At 49.6% G+C, this 24,005-nt stretch overlaps 2 protein-coding genes and 2 non-coding genes across 9 annotated transcripts in view; 1 reads left to right on the top strand and 3 right to left on the bottom strand.

Moving 5' to 3' along the window:
- Nucleotides 1-7,380, bottom strand: part of MPZL1 (myelin protein zero like 1) — a 40,126-nt gene extending 32,746 nt beyond the window's left edge. For all 6 annotated transcript variants that reach the window (XM_075034020.1, XM_075034023.1, XM_075034025.1 and 3 more), the window contains exon 1: nt 7,253-7,380. In XM_075034020.1, the coding sequence (XP_074890121.1) occupies nt 7,253-7,352 (100 nt within the window). In that variant the 5' untranslated portion in view covers nt 7,353-7,380. The remainder of the gene's footprint in view (nt 1-7,252) is intronic.
- A 5,030-nt stretch (nt 7,381-12,410) lies between these two features.
- TRNAP-AGG (transfer RNA proline (anticodon AGG)) lies at nt 12,411-12,482 on the top strand. Its single transcript has one exon. It is a non-coding gene; the product is annotated as a tRNA-Pro (tRNA).
- A 546-nt stretch (nt 12,483-13,028) lies between these two features.
- TRNAP-CGG (transfer RNA proline (anticodon CGG)) lies at nt 13,029-13,100 on the bottom strand. The gene has a single exon. It is a non-coding gene; the product is annotated as a tRNA-Pro (tRNA).
- A 2,261-nt stretch (nt 13,101-15,361) lies between these two features.
- RCSD1 (RCSD domain containing 1) overlaps nt 15,362-24,005 on the bottom strand; it is a 35,310-nt gene continuing 26,666 nt past the window's right edge. The window contains exons 3-7 of the mRNA XM_075034019.1: nt 22,765-22,854; nt 21,353-21,424; nt 19,814-20,017; nt 18,308-18,959; nt 15,362-17,446 (exon numbers count right to left, since the gene is read on the bottom strand). Coding sequence (XP_074890120.1) covers nt 18,321-18,959; nt 19,814-20,017; nt 21,353-21,424; nt 22,765-22,854 — 1,005 coding nt within the window. The 3' untranslated portion in view covers nt 15,362-17,446; nt 18,308-18,320. The remainder of the gene's footprint in view (nt 17,447-18,307; nt 18,960-19,813; nt 20,018-21,352; nt 21,425-22,764; nt 22,855-24,005) is intronic.

Here is a 24,005-nt window from a genome sequence, read left to right as displayed (position 1 = left end):
AGAGTACATCTTAGAAGAGTCTCCTTGAAAGACACCAAGTTTCTCCCACAAAAAAGAATATCATTAAGCTTGCTTAACTAAAGAACTGAGAAAAGGTGGGTACACATGTTCAACACGGGGCAGAGAGAGTGAAGAAAGCATCCCACCATCACAAACATTTCCTAGAATTACTATAGCAATCCACTAAAACTGTCACAATGTCTACTAAAGAAATGACAAAAAAAAACCCAAACAAACAAAACAAAACAAAAAACAAACAAACAAAAAAAACCCCAAGGTGTGGACAGTGGAGATGGACATGTCACTGGCTGGAACAAAAGCTTCCCTTTAGATCAGCACTAGTTATTAGTACTATTTCAAGTGAAACTGTGTTAAAAATACCAGTCATGTTGCCAACTGCTGATGGCATGCAGCACCTTTTTGACAAAATCTAGCATTACCAGCATGGAACTACCAATTTCCGAAACAAACTAGACAGCACAATTTAGGATGTGGATAGGCAAATTTCATGAGGAAATACAGTGCAAAAAGCTCCATATCAAAAACACATAACAATCTGACCTTTTTTCTCCCTTTTACAATAATCAATCCACAAAGTTGCAACCAGCTCAGTGACAACAAATCTATATGCACCAAGAAAAATTTGCAGAACACGCACTTTGAACCATCCAAGGTATTAGCAGCATTTCAGTTCCAGTCAGTCCCACCAGTCATCATTCCTGACTCAGCATCATGTCCATCTCTTGCCAAATATTGGTATTTCCACCAGCCTGAAAGGTAAGCACAGGGATTTTTCCTGCGTAAGGAAGGACCTGATTAAAACCTGTTAAATAAAATCCTATCATTTAACAGAGCAAGGAGATAGAGACAGCTGAAATTAAGTCATCCAAGTGATTACCCTCCTCAGCTAACACGGTACTCAGTCACACAGCCAATCTGCTCTGGTATGACTAGGGACTTTCAGCAGTTCAAGCAAATCTGAAGCACTCTGAGAACCAGATCCCTTACTGTTCCACTGACTGCTGAATGCCTGCTGCCAGCTCTAGCACCTCACTCACTTGCTAACTTACTTGCTGAGCAAACTCAAAACTAGCTATAACTTGCAGTAGCACAACCACAAAACCAAAAGAAAAAGCCCATGCTATGTATTTCAAAGCATTGTTTCACAAGAATTTGTCAGTGGTAGTGCCAATTTAAATAGCTCCCATGCACGCTTATAACGTGATGAATCTGACAAGGAACTAATCCACGTTCAGAACAGCCCTTTTCCCATTGTTTTCTTTTAAAACCAGACTAACACCCTAACTCAGTCCACTGTACACTGTATTTGTACAACAACTGAGCATGGTTAGGAAGCACTGAGTAAGAGCTGCTTCAGCTGGTTCTTCCTAGGAATGCTTCTCTTTTGTGAAGTGTTTATGGTCTCCCTTGTAGCATACTCTACATCACTTCCCCAGTTTACACATATGAGGTCATTTCTACAGCTATCCCTTTGACTAGAGCAGCACCTTCATCCATGCCTATGCTGTCTTTGTCAAGCAGCAGGGTATGCAGCATCTGCACGCAGCCATCATCTCAACACCTTCCACGCTGAAAGAGTCAAGCAATCCTGTAAGACCTCTATCAGAAAACTTCAAGACATAGTAACCAGTCAAGATTTTAAAAATCCTGCTGCACATATGGCTTTATAGAATTTATTACCAAGAGGGAGCCTTGTTCACCATCTTTCACTTGCACACATTACAAAAACAAGTTACTGAAAAGCATAACAGATGGCTAGCAGCCAAATGAAGATAAACACCTCTGGCACTGGCCATTTTGCCTACCTGGAGTTCACCTGCCCTGATTTACCTCCACCTGGTGAAGTGAAAGTACTTAGGAAAGTGCCACCACCCACACAATTGCTGCACTGCCCAGTTTAACCCCTCCTTAAGGATCAGAACTTCAATGTGACTTTAAACACTGAAGGTAGGATGCAACCAAAGTTTTAGGGCAAGCTCCCTTAATGCCCCTTAACATCATATGTGTAAAGCACCAGCAAATGTACTGCAAAGCATCTTTTTCTGCAGGGTTGGAGGTAAGAGAGTTCATGAGAACAACTAGCCTTCCTGTTTTCTTTATGCACTTTAAGCCAAAACCTATCAGCAGCACCCACTAGAAAGTGCCAACTCAACAGCTAAATAAAAATGCAGGAGCTGAAAGGTACAGTAGCAAAAGGAAACAATATACAAGGGCTGTGGACTAACCCCAGTGGGCAGCTCAGCCGCAAACCAGCCACTCACTCCTCCCAGTGGGGTGGAGGAGAGAATTGGAAGGGTAAAAGTGAGAAAACTCAAGACAGCTTAATAGGTAAAGCAAAAGTTTGCATTCACTATTTCCCATCAGCAGGCAAGTGTTCAGCCATCCCCAGGAAAGCAGGGCTCCATCAGGTGTAACAGTGACTTGGGAAGACAAATACCATCACTCCAAATGCCCCCCCCCCCACCTTCCTCCTTCTTCCTCCCCAGCTGTTATTGCTGAGCATGACATCCTGTGGTCTGGGATATCCCTTTGGTCGGCTGGGGTCAGCTGTCCCAGCTGTGTCCCCTCCCAAATCCTTGTGCACCCCCAGTCTACTCACTGGTAGGGCAAGGTGAGAAGCAGAAAAGCCTTGGCTCTGTGTAAGCCAATATAAAACAAGTAACCATGTAAAACATTGGTGTGTTATCAAGGCTGTTTTCGTCACAAATCCAGAACATAGCACCATACAACCTACTAGGAAGAAAATTAACTCTATCCCAGCTAAAAAGAGTACCAATACAGTTACTTGATATAAACATCTTCAATTAAAAAAAAAAAAAAAAAAGGCTTATTCAGGACACAAAACAGAATGATCCTGCTACTTTAAAGTTAAAAGAGATGGGGGGGGGGGGAGTAAAAATCAGTGGAACTAGGGGAAATCACCTGGCCCAAGGGTCATTTTTCAACCAGCTCAGAGGGCAAACAACACTGATGTTGCCCCTGCCTCAAGATGCATACCCATAGCATTTGTGCTATGGGTACAGCTTACTGCTAAACCCTAGCCTGAGTAAACACTTGCTCTTCTAAGTAACTGCTGTTTTGAGATAAGAGCAAATCACTGAAGTTAGGAGTTCCCCAAGCCTCTTCACCAGCAGCAAAGCCAGTTCAGAACTTGTTGTCCTCTCCCACCACAGCTTCCTCTTACACGAGACTTTAGCATCCTCTCCATTGTGCTAATCACTACACGCAGGGTCACACTAACCCAGATCAGCAAAGTAATGAAGATAAATAAACCACACCAAAAAAAACCAAAAGACACAAACCGTAAGGATGTAAATGTTTTCATACCCAGGCCTTCTAGCCTTCTGATGTATTCCTAGGATGTCCTGAGTTAGCATTCAACAGCACAATATTTTTTTTTTTTGCATACGAGACTCTGTTAATTTATCGGTTAATTACATGTAGATGGTAGAAAGAGCTATGTACGCCATACATAATCAAACCACATCACACATCACACTCAAAGAACTCCCACTATGGGTGCTAATAATAAGCTTTAGATAGACGACTTCATAATGACCTATATAGCACCTCTCTAGCAAAATAATAATTCTTTAGAAACTATTCAGATTAAAACCTTTCAAGTCAAACAGTGTAAGACATCTGCCTTGTAAAACTAGGCTTCATTTCTTTGGTCTTCCATCTAGACTGAAGGTACCCTGTATGGTACACAGGACATTCACCATCTGCTATTATCAGTCAGGATAAGCTAAATCCACAGACTGACAGTGGAATCGCTGCTTAACGCAATCAACCACAACTGAGATAACAAGCAGAAGAGCCATGCTCATCGTTATTTACATAGAGGTAGAGGTCCGCTGGGTGGCAGGGGTCATGAAGAACCTAGCCATTTTACAAGGTGGCACTAAACCTCATTTTATCACCAAAATATTAAGCCACAGTCTTTTCAACATATTCAAGAACTTCTTGCTGCTGCAAGCGAGGTGACCTGCACAGCAGTCCCACCATCAATCCAATCAGCAGAGAGAAGAGTTTATCCACCATATCACCTTTTCCCTTTGCAGAACCCACTTAGCACTGCAGGCAAGGAAGTCTTCCTACCTGCAGCATCAGTGGGCTCAGCTTAAAAGAACTAACAGCTTCTGACGGGGTGAATACAGCAACTCTGACTAAACCTGGCACAAACATGAAATGAGCATTGTAACCCTGACTTACACTGTTATTTTCACGAAACATTTCAAGCAGCAACTGAAATGTACAGGTGAGCTCAAAGCAGCAATAGGCACTTGAGCTATTTAACATCTCAATACTCCTCTGCTTGTTACTGACCTGTGTGTATGTGCATTTGTGCACATGTATGCAAGTGTGTATAAAAGGAGTAGTGGGAGAAAGAAAAAAAAAATGGACAGGCTTTGTTGGCATCAAAAAGAATAGTAGAAATATCAGTAACATTCCTTCCAGTAATGTCTAGACATTCTTTGAGACTTTCAGAAGCAATCAGGCACCACCCTCACGTTAAACACTGACACAATATCACTTTAAGTGATACTTACATGGTTTACAAATTCAGGATTGCAAAATAATCCATTTTCTTGATACTCTTGACTAGTTGCTCAAGGCTCACCCACCCAGACAAGAGATTATACCTAGATTAACTACTTATGCCACAAATGTCCACAGGATCACAAACAGTACATTTGACAATGATTCTTCATTCTTACAAGTAAATGAAGCAACCGGGTTTTCAGATGACTGAGCATAAACAAGCAAGATGAACTTCTAATGCACACATGCAGGTGCACACGAGAAAATAAGCTTAAACCGCCTTATCTGTACCGAGCTGTGAAGCAACAGTGACCTGCTTGGCTTGGCAAAGCAGACTGTGATGTTAAACCAGGCCTGTACAACACGGTCCCCTAAGTAATACTGCTGTCTCACTGCAGGTTATTGGCCACAGGAAACAGGTCTGCCATCGAGCATATGAAGAGGCAGAAGAGGAGCCACAAGCCACAGCAGCTAAGCCACGCAGCACGTTACCCAGCCACACATCACATCTGAGCAACTGAGCAGCAACAGCCCTCTGAAAATGCCACTTCTGCCCTTGCCGTTTTGCTTGGCAGTTTTTTATTTCTGAACCTCTCACTAGATGAAAATCCAGCATGAGGAAAGGGAATGGAAAGAGGGTCCTTGAAAAACAGCAGGAACCAGAACAACACATGCAAGCCAAAAAAGCAGAGTATTTATTACACTGGACTCCTTACAACCCCAAACTCTAGAGAAGGTCATCTTTTCCCTACCAATCACCAAGCTACTTTGCATATGCAAAAGAGGTGAAGAGCCTGCACTCTGGTCGCTTATTCCCACGCAAAGATGTAAACCTTGTGCCAACTCCACACATGGACAAAAAAATAAAAGTGCCTTTTCAAAGCAGACAGAAGGATTAAGGATGTGCAGTATAAGCACAGAGAGAAGAAGCCAACATGGGAATAACTTATGGAGTTAGAAAAAAAATCAGAGTTGTAGGGATGGGAACAGAAACACAGTTCAACACAGATAAGATCGTGATTTTAACACCCATTTATTCCTTTAAATTGCAGTCTCACTTTTTAGATAGTTTCTACCCTAGGGAGGGATCTCTTCCAAAAGAGTATCTTGTAGCTTTGCTTGGTTTCAAGATACTATATTTGGTTACATACCTCAGACTTTGTAGAATGATCTACTACTGCCAGCTACCCATAGCATTACTGTAGTTGTACCTTTTGTTGTGGTCAGGGAAAATATGCTTCCTTCTTCTCTTGTCTCCACATTTATTTTCAGAGAACTTAGTTTTACTGTAAGCTATGTATATATCATATCTACCTACTTAATTCTAAATATTAAGGCTGTCTCTGAAGATACACAGCAAGCTTAGCAATCTCTACTTACGTCTATTGCAAAGTGCAGTAATCTTAAACCAATCCAAACAATGCTATTTGGAAATAAGAAGTTTTAAGTTTCATACCACTCGGCACAGTTCCTTATTAAGCCTCCTTCCAGATGGCCTTAGTGTTACACAGTTTTCCAGACATATGAACTGAGAAGGCATCAGGCTTCTTTAATGATTCCTACTGAAATGCTTTGCAAAGTTTTACCCACTGAGCAAGTATTGCCAACCAAAAATATCTTCAGGTGCCATACCATCACTGTTCATGCCTAGGATCTACACACACTGAGCTACCTTGGGAAACGCATACGATCTTTTCATTTCAGAAGGCTATGTGAAACAGAACTCTGCCCTGTAACAATATAAGCCACAGCAAAGTTAAGCATTACCCTTGCCATTTCTACCGCTCCACAGCCCTGTACCTACTCTCCACCTACACGAGTCATAAGCACTTCATTTTTGGCTGATGTAATTACTCCTCCACCCAAATACTTCAGCACTGACCAAATCAAAGGTGTTTTCCAAGTCATCCACCACAACTCCAGCATCCCCATGTGCCGGTCGCCTCCACGCCGCGCCGTGCCTTTCCTCAACAAAGGCGAGCCGCGTCCTCTGACTGAACCAGCCGAGAAAGAACCGGCAGGTGCTGCCGCGGGGCCGCCACGCGTCGCGCCCCTGCCCCCCGCGGCACCACCGGGCCCCGGCCACGCCGGCGCCCCGGGACGCGCGGGGTGGGCGGCGGGGCTCAGCCCCAGGCAGGCCGCCGCTCGGCCCGCGGGAAACGCAGCCGCGACGCCGGTCCGAGCCCCGCCAGCCGAGGCGGAGGGGGCCGATTCTGAAGCGGGCGGGCAGGGAACAGCAACGCCGGACCCCGCCCGCCACATCGCCCTCCGTCCCGGTAACCCGGCGACGACGACCGGGAGCGGCACTTAACGGGACGAACCGGCCGCACGCGGGTCGCCGCCCCGGCAGCCCTCGCCCGCCCCGGGCGGCACCCTCCGCCAGGGGCGCGGTACGGGCCGGGGAAGGGCCGCCCTGCCTGCGCCCGCCTCACTCCCGAGGGCCCGGCCCCTCTCTCCCCAGCCCCGATCGGCGCCGGCGGCCCCCGCCGGGCCCGACCCCAGGCCGACGAGCCCAGCCCAGCCCGCCGCCGCCGCCTGCCGCGCCCCGGGTCGGCTCGGATCGGGCAGCTCCCCCCGCCGCATCGAGATCCGCCCCGGCTACGAGCGCAGCCCCGCGGGGGCAAGCGGCGGCCGGCCGGCCGGCCCGCGCTCGCTCTCTCACTCTCTCGCTCGCTCGCTCGCTCACCGGCGATCAGGGCGGCGGCGGCCAGCAGCCACGCCGAGCAGGGGAGCCGCGCGGGAGCGGCGGACGCCGGGCGCCCCGCGGTGCCTCCGGCCGCTGCCATCTTCCTACCGCCGCCACCCCGCGCCCCCATTGTCCGCCCCCGGCCGCGGGCCCGCCCCCCTGCTTCCCGCAGCCCCCTTCCCTCGTCGGGATTGGGCCCCGCCGCTGTCACTCGCGCACACCTCCTGCGTCCCCCTCGCCCACGCCCCGGCCCTGCCCCGCTCCTCCCCGAGGATTGGCTAGGGGAGCCACCCGTCAAGTCCAGGGGTCCTATCCGGGCAGGGAACGCACTGACCCGCCCCCCGAGCCGAGCACATTACTAGGTTCCCCCCCCCCCGGCACCTCCCGGCGGCCGCTGTTGTGGGCGTGTCGCCGCGGGCGCGGCGCGGGGCAGGCCCGGCCCGGCCGGTGCTGCCCCCGGCTCGGTGAAGTCCGGGGCACTCGGGGACAGGAGAGCGGCGGCCGCGCCATCCCCGTCCCCATCCCCGTCCGTGCTGGCAGAGGGGAAGCCTGGGAACGCCGGGTCTCGCCGCTGACAGATGCTTCGGCCTCTGCCGGCAGCAGGACCGGCCGCTGCTGCCGCCCGCCTGCCTTCACCTCTCCGGTCCCGCGCCCCCGCTGCCCTGCCTCCGTACGGGCGCAGCGAGGGAGCCCAAGGCAGCCCAGCGCCAAATGCCCTCGCCTCGGGCTCTGGTGCTGCCCGAGAGCTAACCTGTGCGGAAAGCTTACCCGAGCACCTCCGGAGGGAGGCCAACGATCTTCCTACCTGACGTTAGAACATCCTGGAAATAACTGACAGCCACGCAAAGGGAGTTATGCGTTTGTTAGTCAAGATCTACGCGACAGCAGTGGGTCTGTTGCTGTTGCGGCCTGCGAGGACCACAGCAGAATTCAGCCTGATCACAGCACAGCGCTGTGTCTCAAGACACTCTCAACGATGTGATTCTCTTGCTGTGCGCTACTAGGCCTAGTTTTCCAAAGACAAATGACAGCGGGAGCAGACTGCAATACTCATTCAGTGTTCCAGCCTCTGCGCAGGCATTGGGAAGCAAGTTCCTCCGGGTGCACATCACAATGCGCATCCCGAGCACTTGTTCCAAGCTGCCAGGGAGGCAGGAGAGTGCTGCTGCAGGCTGCAAGCATGGCCAAGGGTGGGTTCCCCCTGCGTTCACCAAGATCCTTCTTGTTCTTCCCTGTGAACTCGGAAAGCCTGTTCTGGCATGTGTTGCTTGTAAGTACAGGCTCCTTCAGAAGCTCTCCCGCTATGCCGAACACATAACCGCTTTTGCCTTTCACCTGAAAATACCTGCTTGGAATTTCCCCCAGCTTACTGACTGGGTTCCCTGCTGTTATGGACCCCCTAAGACCAGGCTTGCACCCTCCCTTCTTTATCTCCTTGCTTCACTTCCTCTCTTTTGGGATAATCTTTGTATGAGTTTCTTCTTTTGCTAAGCTATGTATTTTAAAGAAGTTGCACAAGCTTAGTCATATCACAAGGTTATTGCTCACTGCATCCATGATACTTCAGAGGCCTGCAGTGTACTCGGTTCACTCCTGCCTGGTGCTCCATGAATGCTGGTCCTCTCCCAGAAGCATGTGCCACCAGTTTCTCTGTCACTCTCTGGCCACCTAATCACATCTGCAGATGAAAGAGGCCACAGGAAAGCCCTGCTACTGTGTGCCACGTTGAGGAGGGCCATGATGAAGCAAGTCCCTGCAAAAACACAGGCAGGGATTTTTTCTTTTCCAGCTATGATGCAAGACACCAAGTTATAGTTCTCATGGCATTTAAAATGTAATGGCATATGCATTCATTTTTTATGCCCTAGGGGGAAGCTCTGGAGCATATTCCTCAGCTAACTGTTGTACACGTTTCCTAGAAACCCAGGCTACCAGAAATTCAGGGCAGCAATTGGGAACAAAAATCAACACAGGCAAGCTTTGTATCACAGGGAATTATCACCTTGTTTGGTTGCCTCGTCATTTAGTCTCTCTCTCTGACTTCCCTTGTAAGTGAGTCTTTAGCCAACTGATCAATATCGCCACCTTCCAAATGGAGCAGAAACTGATACGCAGTGATAAGCCTTTCATCCCAAGCCCTTTTGCCTCAATACCCCCTCAGAGCTCTTCCTTTCCCTGGAAACTCCACCCACCGCTTACAGCTCTCCTCAGTGACTGGAAGTGCTCTACCAACATGGAAGCACCTCAATACCCAGAGTTCACTGTTTACCTTCAAGTTCTTTAGTACCACACAGTTTAAAAATATTCAATCCCCTCAACAGGCCAAGCTTCATCTTTCTAGGCTTTTTTTCAAGACAGCCAACCTGAAGCTTAAACAAAAAAATCCTTCTTATTCTCAAATTTACTGTCCTTCACAGAGCTCACGCATTCTCTTTTTACGTACTAATAAGCCTGATTCAGCCATGCGTGCCCCTTGCCAGAGGATTCCTACAACCTCTCCCTTCCCTGACAGAGCTGAGGTAACATTGTCACAGGTACAGCCCTATGATTGCCCCATTTGCTGTGTAGTAGTACTGCTGTTCAATACAGAGAACACTTGGGAAAGTATCTGGTCTGCTTACTGTAGACCATTTTTTATCCAGACAGTAATGATCAAATTATTGTCTTGTGCTATTTCCAGAGAGGAAGCAGGGTGCTGGAACAACTTAGATTGTCCTGAGGAACATATATTGCATTTGTATGCTATGACATCTTACTATTAAAGTTATGACAAAAAAAACTGGGAACACTTCTCCGAGTGAGCTGTTAAATGCAGAGCTTGTAAGCGGTGCTACACAATTCCTTAACTCATCTCTACACAGTTCCTTAACTCATCTCAGCACACAACTCCCTGATAAGCTAACCCAAATACAGGCGTTGCTGCTGCCGTCCTTTTTCCCTCTAGCTATGCAATTCTACAGTCTTTATAGTGATAATACTGGTATTAATCAAACTTATTGTAATTCAGCTCACTTAGCTGGCAACATACTCATTTTTTCTGTCTGCAAATGGAGAGGTGGGGAGTTACTCTTCTTCACACTGCACCCATTCCCCATAAGGTCAGACAAACTGCAGCGGCGGAGCAGGACTGGTCAGACAGTGGGGCAAGAGAGACCACAGCAGCCTCCCAGCAGGCTGCTGTCAAGTTGCCTAACTGGTTTCTAACACATGCAGTAAAATCAGCATTCAGTCCCACAAGAGAAAGAAAAATGCTTGTGTTCTTTTTTGTTTCCACTTATCACAAAAGGAAGACCTAAAAAAGTGTGTGTAACCGGGGAGGAGGTTAAATAAATTTTTTCATGGTTGCTGTTTATGTTAGAAATGCAGACCTCTCTTATCCTACTGTTTTGGAGAGCTCTCTACTAGCTTGCCAGAGAGAGCAAGCAGGATTATGATGTCAAACAAAATAAGGGTAACATCTTCTAGGAGGAGAAATAAATATATTCCAACTGATTTTACATTTTTAATGGTTTTGTTTTCTGTTTAGGCTGCATCTCCATACCTCCCAGAGGAATTGTACAGTAGACACTGTTTAGTGTGCAGAGATATGCATTCCTGAAAAAAATACCCCACCCAGCACGCTCATTTTGAATCAGTAAGAGAAGAATATGAGAGAGAAAGAAAAAAACAAGCTCTATTTGTAAAAGAAAGTATTGGGTGTCTATTACATTACTTTTTCCTCTGCAAGTTGGGAGAAATTGTGACTGGCAGATAGTGCTACATTTATGTTTACTCTGGTTAAATAGAAATGCAGTGGTTCTTTCAAAACTCAGAGCTGGTAGCAGCACAGTAATTGCATACAGTACTTGGAAGAGTTTGATAATTATTTTTCTGTAATTCAATTAAGAAGAACGTCTTGGATCACCCACTACACAAGGAGAAGTGTTCTGAGGAAAACTTACAATGGAAAAGGATGCTAATGATGAGCTATTCCGGTGCTGAACTGATGCCACGGAACAACTCGAGCCACAAGTATTCTTGATAACCTTCATATATAAAAAAAACCATAAAATGAAAGCAATTATTTTTCCTGTCTCTCCCTCCCACCTTCCCCCCCAGTTTCTTGGAATATAGGCAAAATTAGTTTAGCGACTATTACTGTATGGAGACAAGAACCAGGGTAGCACTGGCCTGACCAGCATCAGTGTAGCCTGACCAGCATCAGTGTTTCTTGTAAGACGACTCTGATATTTAAACAGGTCTGCATAAAATCATCACCTGTAAAGTAGGAAAGTAATGTCACCACTGCTTGGCTGTAGTACAGTTTTAAATCCTGGAAATGAACTGTGAGCCTTTCTTTTGGTTGGGGTTTGTGGTTTGACTGCTGCGGTTAATGGCTAGACCGATATTAAGCACATTTTGCACACAAGGGTAGATAAGGTTGCCACAGCCATTGGAAGAAACCCAGAGAACAGCAGGCGCAGTAACGGCGCATGCGTGCCTCATGAGTAATAGGGAGCACCGCAAAAAAGCGGGACAGGCTGCGCACCCGAGATTTGTTTGAGCTGTCCCAACAAGGCCGCTGCAGGAGAACAGTCCCCGCAAGGCCCGACGGCTCCTCGGTGGGCTGCGGCACCGGCAGGGCAGGCGTTCGGGCGGCCGTGAGGGGTGGGTGCCCAGCGGGCACAGCCACCCCTCGGGGCAGCCTGTTACGGATGCAATGTACCGCCACACAGCCCCTGCCCGGCCAGACGCGGGCTGAGGTGAGCTGCAGGGCTCCCGGTCCCCCGGGCTGAGTGCGGCAGGGGGGAACGCTCGGCCTCCGCGGCCGCCGGGCTGCTGCGACGAGTCAGGTCCCCGCCTGGCACCCGCCTGCGAACGCTCGGCTGCCACACGGAGCCCGTTTGCCACCTCACGTTTACGTAACGCTGTCTGCGCGGGGCTTCGCATTTCGGCTCCTCTTACGAGCTCGTGGGCACGGCTGCCGTTGAAGACAGCGTTCGGGGCCCGGCAAACGACCTGCAGCCCGTGTCGGCTCCAGCCGACGGCGCAGCCCGAGGCCTGCACCGCCCCCGGCTGCGGGCGGGCGCCGGGGGGGCCGGAGCCGGGTTGGCCGGGCCGGGCCGGGTGGCAGCGCTCGAGCGTTCCTCTGGAAGGGAGAGAAAGGGTTCTTCGCGGCGGCTCGTTGGTCTAGGGGTATGATTCTCGCTTAGGGTGCGAGAGGTCCCGGGTTCAAATCCCGGACGAGCCCACCTTTTGACATTTTTTTTTTTTTTTTTCTCCCTCACGCCCTGCTCGTTACCCAGCACCAGCGATGTGACTCAGTGTCCTCCGCTGCGCTCCTCCGGCAGACACCGGCGGCTCCCACACACCGCGAAGGGGCACGGAGAGGCCTTCCGATGAGACCCGTTCCTTTTCAGCGCCACGAATAAGCGGCAGTAACTCACGAGGAAGGGGCCATCCCTCCTGTCTTGCGCCCCCTCTCCGCCTCGCACCGGGCGCCGCTACCCCTCGGTAGCCCCCGGCCTTACCCCTCACCTCTCCGCAAGAGTGGGGCTCCGGGGCGGCTCCTCCCCCTCCCCCAGGGCCCTCACCTGTGTCCCCCACGGCCGCTCTGCCTCCGCAAACCACGGCCGTGCCGCCGGGGCACCGCGGAGCCTGCCGCTCCCCCGGCACCGGCTCCTTTCCCGAGCCCACCCTCCCGCCGCGGGCGGGCCCGAGGCGCCGAAGCACAAAAACGCGGCAGGGGGCACCGCGGCCGCAAAACGGGAGCTGCCGCCGCGCCCCCTATCCCAGCGGGCTCGTCCGGGATTTGAACCCGGGACCTCTCGCACCCGAAGCGAGAATCATACCCCTAGACCAACGAGCCGCTCTCTCTTGCCTCCTCCCCAGCTCAGCACTTCACTTACTTCCCGCCTCCTCCCGCCCAGCGCCAGACATCCCCCTCCAGCGCCTTCGTGGGTCTGCCTCCTCCCCCCCTCCCAGACTCCCAATGGTTCTGCCCACCGCTTCGGAAGACACCATTCCTCTCCCTAACTGCGGAGGCTGCTGCGATTTCCCCCTGCCCCCCCCCAGTAACCCGTGGCATCGCCCTTCCCCCGACCCTACGGCTCCGCTTGGTAGAGACGATTCCGAGTCCCCCGGGTGGGGGGCAGCGGCCCCCGCGGCGCTCCCCTGCGCAGATACCGCTCCTGCGCTCTTCCGAGGGGCGGAGGAACGACACCCCCCTCCGCGTTTCGCGCTCGCACCAGACGCGCGTGGCGGGCAGGCACGGCCAGCGGTGCTCGAAGCCGGGCGAGCTCATTCACAGCGGATGGGAAGGGGGGAATGGGGCTCCCCCCACCCCCGAGCCGCTTTGGTTTATCCCGGCCCGCGCAGTGCCGAGCCGTTAGGCGCTGCGCCCCCTCGAGGTGTGAGGGCGGGCGGCGGCGCGTGCCGCTCTCCTCAGTGGGGCGGGCGGGGCGGTAGGCAGACAGACGGGCAGGGCCCTGCAGCCCTCGCGCCCTCCTGCCCTGTGGGTCGGGTAGGGGGGATACGCACGTAACTGCGTGCGCGAATGCGTGCGAATCCTCTCATGGTAGCCCCCCAGGCGGGTGAGGTGAGGGCCTGTGGGGGGCAGCTGGTGGTACCCTTCCAGCAAGTGACCACAGGAGTGGCCGTTGGGGCCTGCCAGAGGCTGCGAGGGAAATGGCTTAGTAAAGGCCTGGGGCTTCTGGGAGAAGTGCCTCAGCGTTGGGAGTGTATTTCTCATGTGTTGCTGCCCAGAGGAGCCGGCGGCGTTCCCTTTGTTTTCTGTACCCACTCCCCACTGCTTCTTTGGCTCCCACTTCGTCCCTGATGTGCTATATCTTGCCAACGCTTCCTGCCACCCTCAAGCTTCCCCCTCATGTTTCCACACCTCTGTACCAGCCTCCCTTGCATCCCAGACCTTTCAAAAAACCCTATTCCTCCCATGAGTAATTGCCTTCAGTCCTCACCCATCCAACACTTTTCTTGTGGCTCACGCTACCGTTTAAACACAGACCAATCAAAAAATAACCATAAAACAAACAAGCTCCCAGCCAAACACAACTGCAACAGTCTCCTTGCTCTTGTGCTGCATTCCTTTCTCCACTATATCTTTATTCTTGCTCTGTTTTCCATCCTTCCCTTCCCCCTCCCTTAATTTAAAGGTCTTCTGGCCTGTAACATTTGTGCTTTTACTTTTTTTGTAATCTTTCAGGCACCATCCACACAGAGGAATTACATAAATTATATCAGATTTTTCTTGCTGAGGGCATTTTCCTGTTTGACCATCAGTGTTCTTAAACCTGACATTATACACTCAGCCTCAGCGATCTGACAGATACATATGGGTCTGAATAGGCGCCCCCACCCTATATGCCAAGCCAAGCTGTGGTCTGCATTTCAGTCAGAACTTTTTACTCTGTACACCTTGTGGATACAAGACCATGCTGCCCAAGCCAACATTTCCCAATAGTATGGATGGGGCAGGGACACATGCCCACATGCATCCTCTGCTTTTGCAGTATCACGATGCTAATGCTGGCCAAAGAATCTTTTCCAAAATTGCTCTCACTTGGCCTGCAGACAGGGCAAGGTTTGTGCACCACCCAAGCAAGCATTGCCCCAAGAAGGATGTGTGGATGCCTTCAGCTGAGAAACAGGCATCTTTTTCCCTGCAACTTGTAAAGCCGTCAAGGACAAAGATGGTGATGCAACGTCTGGCACAGAAAGTCTCTAGACAGTTGATTGCCAGAAACTGGGAAATCTCACAGGAAGGATCACTGTGTGTCGCTTTGGTTTTTTATGCTTCCCCTGAACAAGGATGCTGTTGGAGAAATGGCAGTAGGCTAGATGGCTTTGCTTTCTTCTGTTCCTAGATACCTGATACCTGCAGGGCTGGGCAGGGCGCGTGGCAGTCTCCAGTGTCAACGTTTGCCCCAAAGAACACCTTCCTTTGTGGATTAAGCACATTGGTTATTGCTGTTCCGCCAAAGTAAAAAATACCACAAATTAAATTAAAATTGAATGTTAAACTGTTCCAATGGCAGTGGAAATCCCACCTCTATTTTTCCTGCTGCTACAAGCGCTCTCCATCCTTCATCTCCCCAGGAAGAAACACAAGGATTTAGTTTTGGTTGGGTTTTATTCCACCATTTATTTCTTCTGTTTCTCCCTCGGATTTCCATTCCCTTGCTTGGGACACACATACTCATTCTCTAAACAGGCACACATATATCTATATATACAGTAAGGGACAATCACTCACATCCAGATGGGACACTCTGCTGAGAGAAGAAACAGGGTACAGCGAATGATTGCAGCCTGCCCTGGAATACAAGCTCTAAAAAACAGATTAAAATGGATTCAAAGGCAACAATGCTCCACAACATGGCTCAAAAGAGTGTGGGGTTCATGTTCATCAACAAGCCCGTGCTACACAGCAGGGTCAACACCGCTGGCTCTCAGCAAATGACACCTCAGTGCTCTCACCTGGGAAAAAGAAAGGCAGGGCTCAGAGCCACTTTTTTCCTCATGAATTTAGAGCTGGTGAACAGAAAGGGGATATCCTTCAAAACCATTGGGTTTGTAACACTGCTGTGTTGCAGAGCCCACTCAAGGACAGATGTGGGTTGTGTTGTGTAAAATTCTTGTGCTTGTCTAGGGAGACAGGGACAACCCAAGCCTCTGACTCTGCTCAGCTTAATGTTTACTAGGAGGAATTTTGTGATGGATGAAGAGGAGCTGGCTGTTTCTGCCTTTGGTCTTGGTAGCTGCGTCTGTGTTGCTGGGTACTAGGTGGCTGGTGGCAGGTTCAAACACTGGCTCCTGACCATTCACACTGCCTAACAGCTAGTCAACAACTTGGCTCAGATTTTGACAAGTCTGGCTTGCTGTCTCCAGTGAGCCCAGGCTTGTCCACAGCTCCACGTCACGCTGTAGACATGAGCCCCATGGCCTTGAGCCAGAGCAGCTTTTTATTCAGTATTGCAGATACAGCTTCAAGCACTACTGTCAGGAAACTGGTCGGGTGAGGGTCTGTTATCTATCTTTCCCCAAATAACTTATTTCTTATGGGTAACAAATACTCTCCAGATGTAAAAGCTTTTTTGGCTTAGCAACTGCTAGACCCATGGCTTAACTAGTAACCCAAGAGTGAATGCAAATCTAGTACAATGCCTAAGTACTTAGGAGGGACTGGCTATCTGACTTTCACCAACTCGTATTCAGCCAGGCCATATGACTGGAAACTCAGCCATCTAAGACCTCTTCTTTGACCTACATAAAATCAGCTGTTTCCAGTAAGCCAGGGTGTTTTCTATCATGAGTGGCACTTGGTGGCCATGCACTGAAAGTTTCAAAAGAGAATCAAGAGATTGGATAGGGTCTGGAAGTAAGAAGGACTGACAGACAGGCGGCCTTTCTAAATCTGGACTGCAGCCCAGAGCCGGATAAGAAAACTTGCTCTGTTGACTGACATAGCACATCTTTTCTGTGCATCAAATCTGTTGGTTGTTACTTTCCACCAGCACTAAATACACCCCAAAGTTGAAGCACACAGAAAAATTGCCTGCCATTGCTGGCTGTTTCACAGATCAGCTAGCCTGACCCCCACATCAAAGGGATTTTATGCTTTATGAACAATGTCCTAAGTTTTCCCCATGTTCAGGGTTCACATTGTCTGCCATACAGCACATATGGAGAAAACATACTTTTTCCTACTCTTAAAACATTATTTACTGAAATTTGAAAAAACAAAATATTTCAAAAGAAGCTACCAAAAGGCACCACAGATGTATGTATGTAACTGATGAACTTCATCTAAAACCAATGCAGGGGAGAAGAAAAAGACATTTTGGAGCAGGATGAAGGAGCAGGGGGACCAGGAGTGATGGTGGCTGTCGGCTCTAGGACAGCAGGTATCAGGTCCCTCAGTCCCCAAATATCACCAAGTTATGTCAGCCAACACCTCAGTTTTGAACTCAGAAGTGGCTGCAAGCCAGTCTCTTGTTCCGACTGTCCCAAAAGATGATGGTGCAAAGCGGAGAGCCAGTGAGCAGCCACTCAGCTCCGGGATGAGTCTGGGCCTCAGGGGATATCTGTATGCTGCTCCTCTCCTGCCACTGAAGGTTTTCTAGTAGCTTCCACCTTGATTGGGTTGGATGCCTCTTATTCACATGTTAAGTCTCCTGTGTCCTGATTGGGTGTGTCCTTTTGAGAGGGGAAAAGAAAGGAAATTATGAAAAATAATCATGGGTCTAAGTAAATACAGTGCTGGGGGTCTGTGACCTGAGGGTACTTTCGTAGTTTCCATGCTAGGAGGCAAAGGCGAGCTGCAGCCTGAGCACCAGCCTGCTTCCTTCAGTTGCTCCTTGTCAAACCAGGGAAGCATTTGAAGAGGGGACAGGTGGTTGAGGTGGAATGAGATGTTTCCTCAGGCATCTGTGTCTACATTATAAGTGGTTAGAGAATATGTAAGAAGCTACGTGGAACAAGCCCCGCTTTAGCCAGTGGAAATCCTCTTTTATTTCAAGTGGCAGAGGCCCATGTTTGCATGCTTGCAGGGCTGATCATGAAACCAGTATGTGTGCAAACGCTATTTTTGCTGACAAAGCTAACAAGCTAATCATGGAGAGAGAGAGAGAGAGAATATATATGTATGCATGTATATATACAATGTGTGCACACACTTATATATACACAAATATGTATATGTAAGGAGGCATATTGAGATAGTATATACATGGTTACTGCTGGGGAAAAGTGCTTTTTACTGTAAGTACTTTCAAATTGCTTTCAAAAGAGCAATTGAGCAGGCTGCCAGGTGAGCAGAGCCTTCCCATTTTACTGAATCCAGAATCAGCTTTGCTTCTTCTCCATCCTCTCTCTCTATAACACCACCCAGCAGGGCTGGTTATTTTGAATAACCTGCCTTGCAGCCTCTGCAGGCCTGAGATTTCATACTTTTGAGGTGTCGGAGCAGCAAAAATGTTGGTGTGTTCTGTCACAGTTGCCATTTCATTAATAAGCAAAACCCTCTGATGTTTTAGGAGCCATGCTGACCCATCTTACCTGTGTGTTGTGGTTACGCTGTGCCCTGGTCCTGTGTGGCTGACGTTGAAGGCTCACTGGCAGTCTCTAAGCCTACTGCGTCCTGCAGCGGTTCAGGTGCCAGCGATGCTTCTTTAGTGTCTGACGTTCTCCATGTGTCTGTGCTCTCACCGGTCTCCTTTGCTTCAGCTTCAGCTTCAGCTTCTTCCTTCTCCTTGTCCCCCTTTTCCTGTTCACAGGCACTGCCTTGCTGCTCTTCTCCCTGGAGACCCTCACACACCTTCTCCTCCTTGTTTCCAGATGGAGGCTGGGGAGAGTTCTCCTCCCCTGGGGCGTTACAACACACTTCCTCCTCCTTCATATCCCCTGCATTACTCTTGCAAGGAGTCATTTCCTCTGCCTGTTTTTCCCCTCTTTCTTCATCTGATCTGCTGGATCCTCTCCTTGATGGGGGCTTCTCATCAGACCCTGTCTGTTTCTTTTGCTCTTTGCTCCCTGTTTCTGCCTCCTCTGTCTTGGCCTTGGGCCCAAATACCTCATCCCCATCTTCCTTGGCACCATTTTCTGGAGAGGAGGTGTTGACCCCTAAATCTTCCCCGTCTCCGTACTCAGACAGAGATCTTCGGAACTTCCTGGAGGGCGGCCTGCGCTTTATCGATCCCCGCGTCCGCACCTTGGAGGCAGGAAAAGCAGACATTGAAGCAGACAAAGAGAGTGGTACTGCAAAGCAGGAAAGCACAACAGAGGAAAATACCATGGGAAACTTGATTGCTATGCTGGTGGCCTCACTTTTCCTGCTCTGCTACTGAGAGGTAGGGAGATGAGGGCTCCTATCCCTGAGAGACTACTTTACAGGACAAGCAGCTCCCTAATATATGCCTCCTTTCCTTCTGTACAGCTGGTGCTAGAGATCGCTGCCCCAATATAAACTCTTGTCCAGGTTAGACCCTAAACCCAAGAACACTGCATTTATTATGCAGATGCTGCTGACTTTTTGGATGTCTCAGTCTTTTCTATTCTTGGCAGTTTGGTGGTTGAGGAAGGAGTTTGCACTCCAGCTGATGATGGTGAATGCAGGTTACAGCTCCCCATTTAAGTGCTGTGTACTCTGTGGGACACCTGGCAAACCGTCGTGCTCCACGTGGCTCCCTAAACTGCACCTCAGCCACCTTTGACATTTGCTGGCATGTGGCACCACCTCCTCAGAGTGCTCCCTGCCCAGGAACCAGCCACCCTGTTCCTGCTGAGCTGAAATGAGTGGGTCCTGCCACTTCACCCCTTCCCTTTACCCATTTGGTCAGGAAGGCTGCTGGAGCTACTGGACCATGAAGCCCCATGTGCAGGTGGGCAGAGAGGAAACTCTACAGAGCTACGCAGTTTCGAACCCGGCATATAGATCTCCTCCCTTGCCTACAAATGCACACTGTTATGGCAGGACTGAGGGCTACGGCCTACTCTTCCTCTTCATCCCCAAGCCATAAGCAAGCCTTATCCTGCTGTGATGGAGAATCCTAGCACATACCCTACCTTGTTATAGAATTGCAGCTGAGTGCCTTCCGGGGGTTGATCAAAGCTGACCGGCGTCTCATTCCCTTCACTGGGCTGGGACTGAATCCCTGGGCTGCTGGGCGTTGAGGGAGGGGTGCTAAACGGAGAAACCAGGGCTTTCAGACCAGGGCTTTTGGGAGACGCTCCTGGCAGCAGAGCAGCTGGAGCAAAAGCTAGATTGGCCTGCAAAGAAAAATCCCCGTCACGGGCGTGCATGACACTGTCATGTACTACATGCGGTAACCACACGGAGGAACCCTTGCTCTTGCCACGGGAGGTGCCCCATCTCTCAGCTGTCACAACCCACATACCTTCTGGTTATGGGTCTCTCCTGGTGACACTGTCAACAAACAAGTCCGGGCAGAGAAGTTATGACTGGACATTTGCCCTTCCCCAGCAGCTGGATCTCAGGATGTGTCCGTTTGTCATCCTGAGGCCTTTGGGGATTTTCCAGTGACCCTGCCAAGCCAGCACAGTCTACAGTGGCTGAGCTGGGAGAAAGTCTGAGCAAGCAGCCAGCCATCACTTCAAGATTTAAACCAACCCTGCGTGTGCCCAAGCAGACCTCGCATTTTCAAGCTGCAGGTCTTCTGAATGATCTGCGCAGTCATGAGGAGCGAGAAGACTATGGAAAGAAGCAATTCGTGATTAACCGTGGCAAAACGCTTCCTGCTGGCCTGTCACTAAGAAGCTCTCCTAGGCAAACGTCCTTGGGTGCATTAAGAGGGACAGTGCTATGAATAGGCTGACGTTGTGTCAGGGTGGCCAGGAGGCACTGTGCTCTGGAGCTGCACGTGCTGCCGGGAGAGGCAGCTGGCAGCGGCAGGGCTCTACGTCCACGGGCTTTCGAGTGCTGAGCTGCCCTCAGCGGCATGGATCAGGCACGGCGGGGAGATACAGAAAGGGCAAGAAGCACTGGGTGTGTTTGTGCGTAACTGGGGGAATCGAGGCGAGGGAAGCACAGAGCTTCTAGGCACGCGTGGGGGAGAGCCAGAGCCCGGAGTGCACTTCCCACTGCCAGGATTTTAGCTGCCTGCACTCAAGGCCTGCTCCCCAATAGGGTGCAGGTGGCTCAGTTTGATTTAGACTGCTGCAAAGAAAGAGCTGAAAGAAGCCTCAGCCAGGCTTTCCCTCACTTTCTCTCGCGAGCTGTATTTAAACTGAGGGTCCAGCCCCTGCTCCTTACCTGAGATGTGCTGCTGCCATGCCTGTGCCCAAGCATGTACCCCGCAGATCCCAATGATGTTGGCCCATGCACTGACCTGCCTACGGACATGCCTGAGGATCACTGGACTGTTTCTAACACTGGTTACCATTGCCAGACCTGCTCTGCCTTCCTTGTTTGTGTATTGTGGGACTGGGCCCTCGTCAGTGAGGCCACTGCCCTGCTTACCTATCTGTCACCCTTGGCTCCTGGATCCCCTTCCCCTGTGGCTGCTCCATAAGGGAAGTAGCTATGACAAATGCCAATCAGTTTTAATTTGCTGAGGGAGCCATGTGGGCTCTTCCAAGACCTACCTGCAGCTTTTCAATCATGGGGGAGCTTTTCACCTTGACCTTAGGAATGGGGCAAGCATTTGGAGACCGCTTCTGCAAAACAAAATGAAACATGAAAAAGTCACAGTAAAGTAGGTGAAAAAGAGGAAACACAATGAAGGGAGAAAACCTGGAAGAGGTAAGCAGAAAGTGCTAGTAGGGGAGCAAATGAAGCCTCATATAGCACCTTCACACAAAAGCTTGCTTGCTTCTTTCCTGACCCTGCTCCCCTTTCGTTATCTAGCCATCCCAGGGCTCTACATATATGTATCCTTCCTCTGGGAGAAGAGGTGATTGTTTGCTTTCTGCCTGAAGTATGTGAGTTAGGTGATGTGTAATGGCTCTGCTGCTACATGGCCTTCACTAAGGTCTCTAACCTATGACAGTTTCCCCTAGTATAATTTCAGGACCAGACAGATTAGAATTCTACCTCTTAAAGGGTACAAGCCTTAATGTTGGTAAACATTGTGAACTTTTTGTGACAGGAAAGACTTTCTGCCACCACTTGTCTAACAGAGTTAAAGGGTATCCAATTACTATGCTCAGGAAAGGCCTAAGTGGCTGGAAAGGTAGAGCTATGAAAGCCTGAAAACAGTTTGAGAAAGGGAGAGCATTGCTTTGAGAAGGGGCATATTGCTTTTTTCAGGTCCAAAGGAAAAGGAAGGAATCTAAGATTTTAAAGCTTGTGCTGCTTTGGCATGGAGGCAACAAGAGCTTGTAGCTGTCAGAAAAGAAGGACGAAGAACCACCCCCTTGTTAAGGGCAGGTGACAATGTGAAATTTGGTGGGTAGACCTCATACCCTGAAATACAGGACAGAAGTGACTGGAAAGGGCCTGAGCACTTTAGTGACTAGCAGCCAGCTTACTGGGACCTGCTCATTCAAGGGTGTATGGAGGACTCCTCAAGACAGTATTCTGCGGGCATTGCTGACAAAACCCCTCTTCACTCTGGATTAATTATTCCCTTTTTCTGAAGATGGAAAAATCTCAAGAGCAGAACTATTACACCATTATACTCAAACCTCTAGAGTTCATCTGAAGGCAACAAACAGCATGGATGCTCCCTGTGCTAAGCGCTGTTCAAATCTGATAAATGCCAACAGTTCCTGCTTTAAAATGCTTGAAAGGTGGTAACTGGGTGGATTTGTCGGTGCGCTAAAGGTAAAAACAAAAGCAGTAGAAATGGGATGTGTATCCATGCTACAGGAGTGGGAAACAGCATGGAGCTGACTCTGAGTCAGTACATGTGTGTGAGCAGGGGAAGGTTTGATGCTGCATGATTGATGTCTTTTGCTGCACAGTCTGACCTCTCTGCTACCTCCAGGCTTGTGTCTCAGGAGAGAAAAGGTTGCAGAGAGGAGAGAGCTTGTCCCCCTATTAAATTGATACTCACTTGCTCATCATTGTCACTTGTCTCAGTTTTGTGGGGATACAATGGAAGAGAGCATGGTGGTTTCCTCCGAGCTGGCTTATGTGGTGGTACCTAAGAGAAGAAAACAACCAACTCAGCAGCAGGGAAATGAGGGTTTTTTTAAAAGGAAGTGAAATTCAAGCACCAAAGGGCATGCTCTGTAAGTGACCTGTTTGGATGGCAGGGCTCAGCTTGCCTAAAGGAGTCATCCAAAGGTAGCACAAGATATTAGCATATGGCATGTGGCAGCATGCTTGGTGTGCTTGTAGCATCTCGAGCCCAATCTTAGTGTTGGAAAAGTAGTCTATATCTCTTTCCACAGCATGAACCATGACACTTCAGGCTTTGTGCAAAGGACACTGTTCTAAGCTGTGGAGGGTAGAGAAGCCTTCCCAGAAGCTTCATCTTCAAAGCATCCTACTGGAAACCCCCTCACACTGGAATAGCTTGTTATTGTTCTCTGTCCTGTCTTACTACCAGGATTTCCTTTTAATAAGTCTCAGCTGCCTACCTGTTCATGATTTTCCTATTTTGCATCTGATATATTTTAGGGGCAAAAAGGGGAATTCTGACTTTTTCAACAAGCTGTACACTGCCATTCGTTTCTCTCCAGTGAAGAAGAGCAGCTTGCAGAGACAAGTCCTCAGCTGTAACCTTTAATTTGACTAAGAAACAGATTCTCCAAGGGAGAAGGAACAAGGCAACTTAACAGCAGGGACACCAGTTCCTTTTGAATGTCCTTGGGCTCTCAGAGGTACAAGAGTGCTCACTAGGAAAGAAGAGATGCATAGGACAGCACCTATGGAGTTGCTTCTTCATAACTATTGCTCTGGTCTTGAAGCCAAGCTGCCTTTATTTTCATGCCAGGTTTGTAGTCTCCTGCCAAGCTGTTAACACACTTTTTATAGGTTAACAGACAAAATAGAGAATACTGTGGATCTTGGATAATATCCACAATGTATTATGTGGATAATTTTGTTACCTTCTAAATGGCAGGCATGTGAAAATTTGGACTATGGCATCTTTGCCCTCTGTAGAGTTGGCTGTCTTGGAGGACCTGTAGACTTGATGACACTTAACTTCTGGAGGTGCTGTACCCAGCAATGGCAATGCTGCCTCTCTAAGCAGCCAAGGGCAGCCTTGCCCTTATCCTTATGTCATTCTAGGAAGCAATAATACCATGTCTTACTGAAACCCCACCATTTTGCAACCATGAAATGCAG

Source organism: Buteo buteo, chromosome 8 (genome assembly GCF_964188355.1).
Source record: "Buteo buteo chromosome 8, bButBut1.hap1.1, whole genome shotgun sequence".
NCBI classification, from domain to species: domain Eukaryota; kingdom Metazoa; phylum Chordata; class Aves; order Accipitriformes; family Accipitridae; genus Buteo; species Buteo buteo.
Note: the sequence above shows the minus strand (reverse complement) of the source record. Positions and strands in the feature narration are given on the sequence as shown.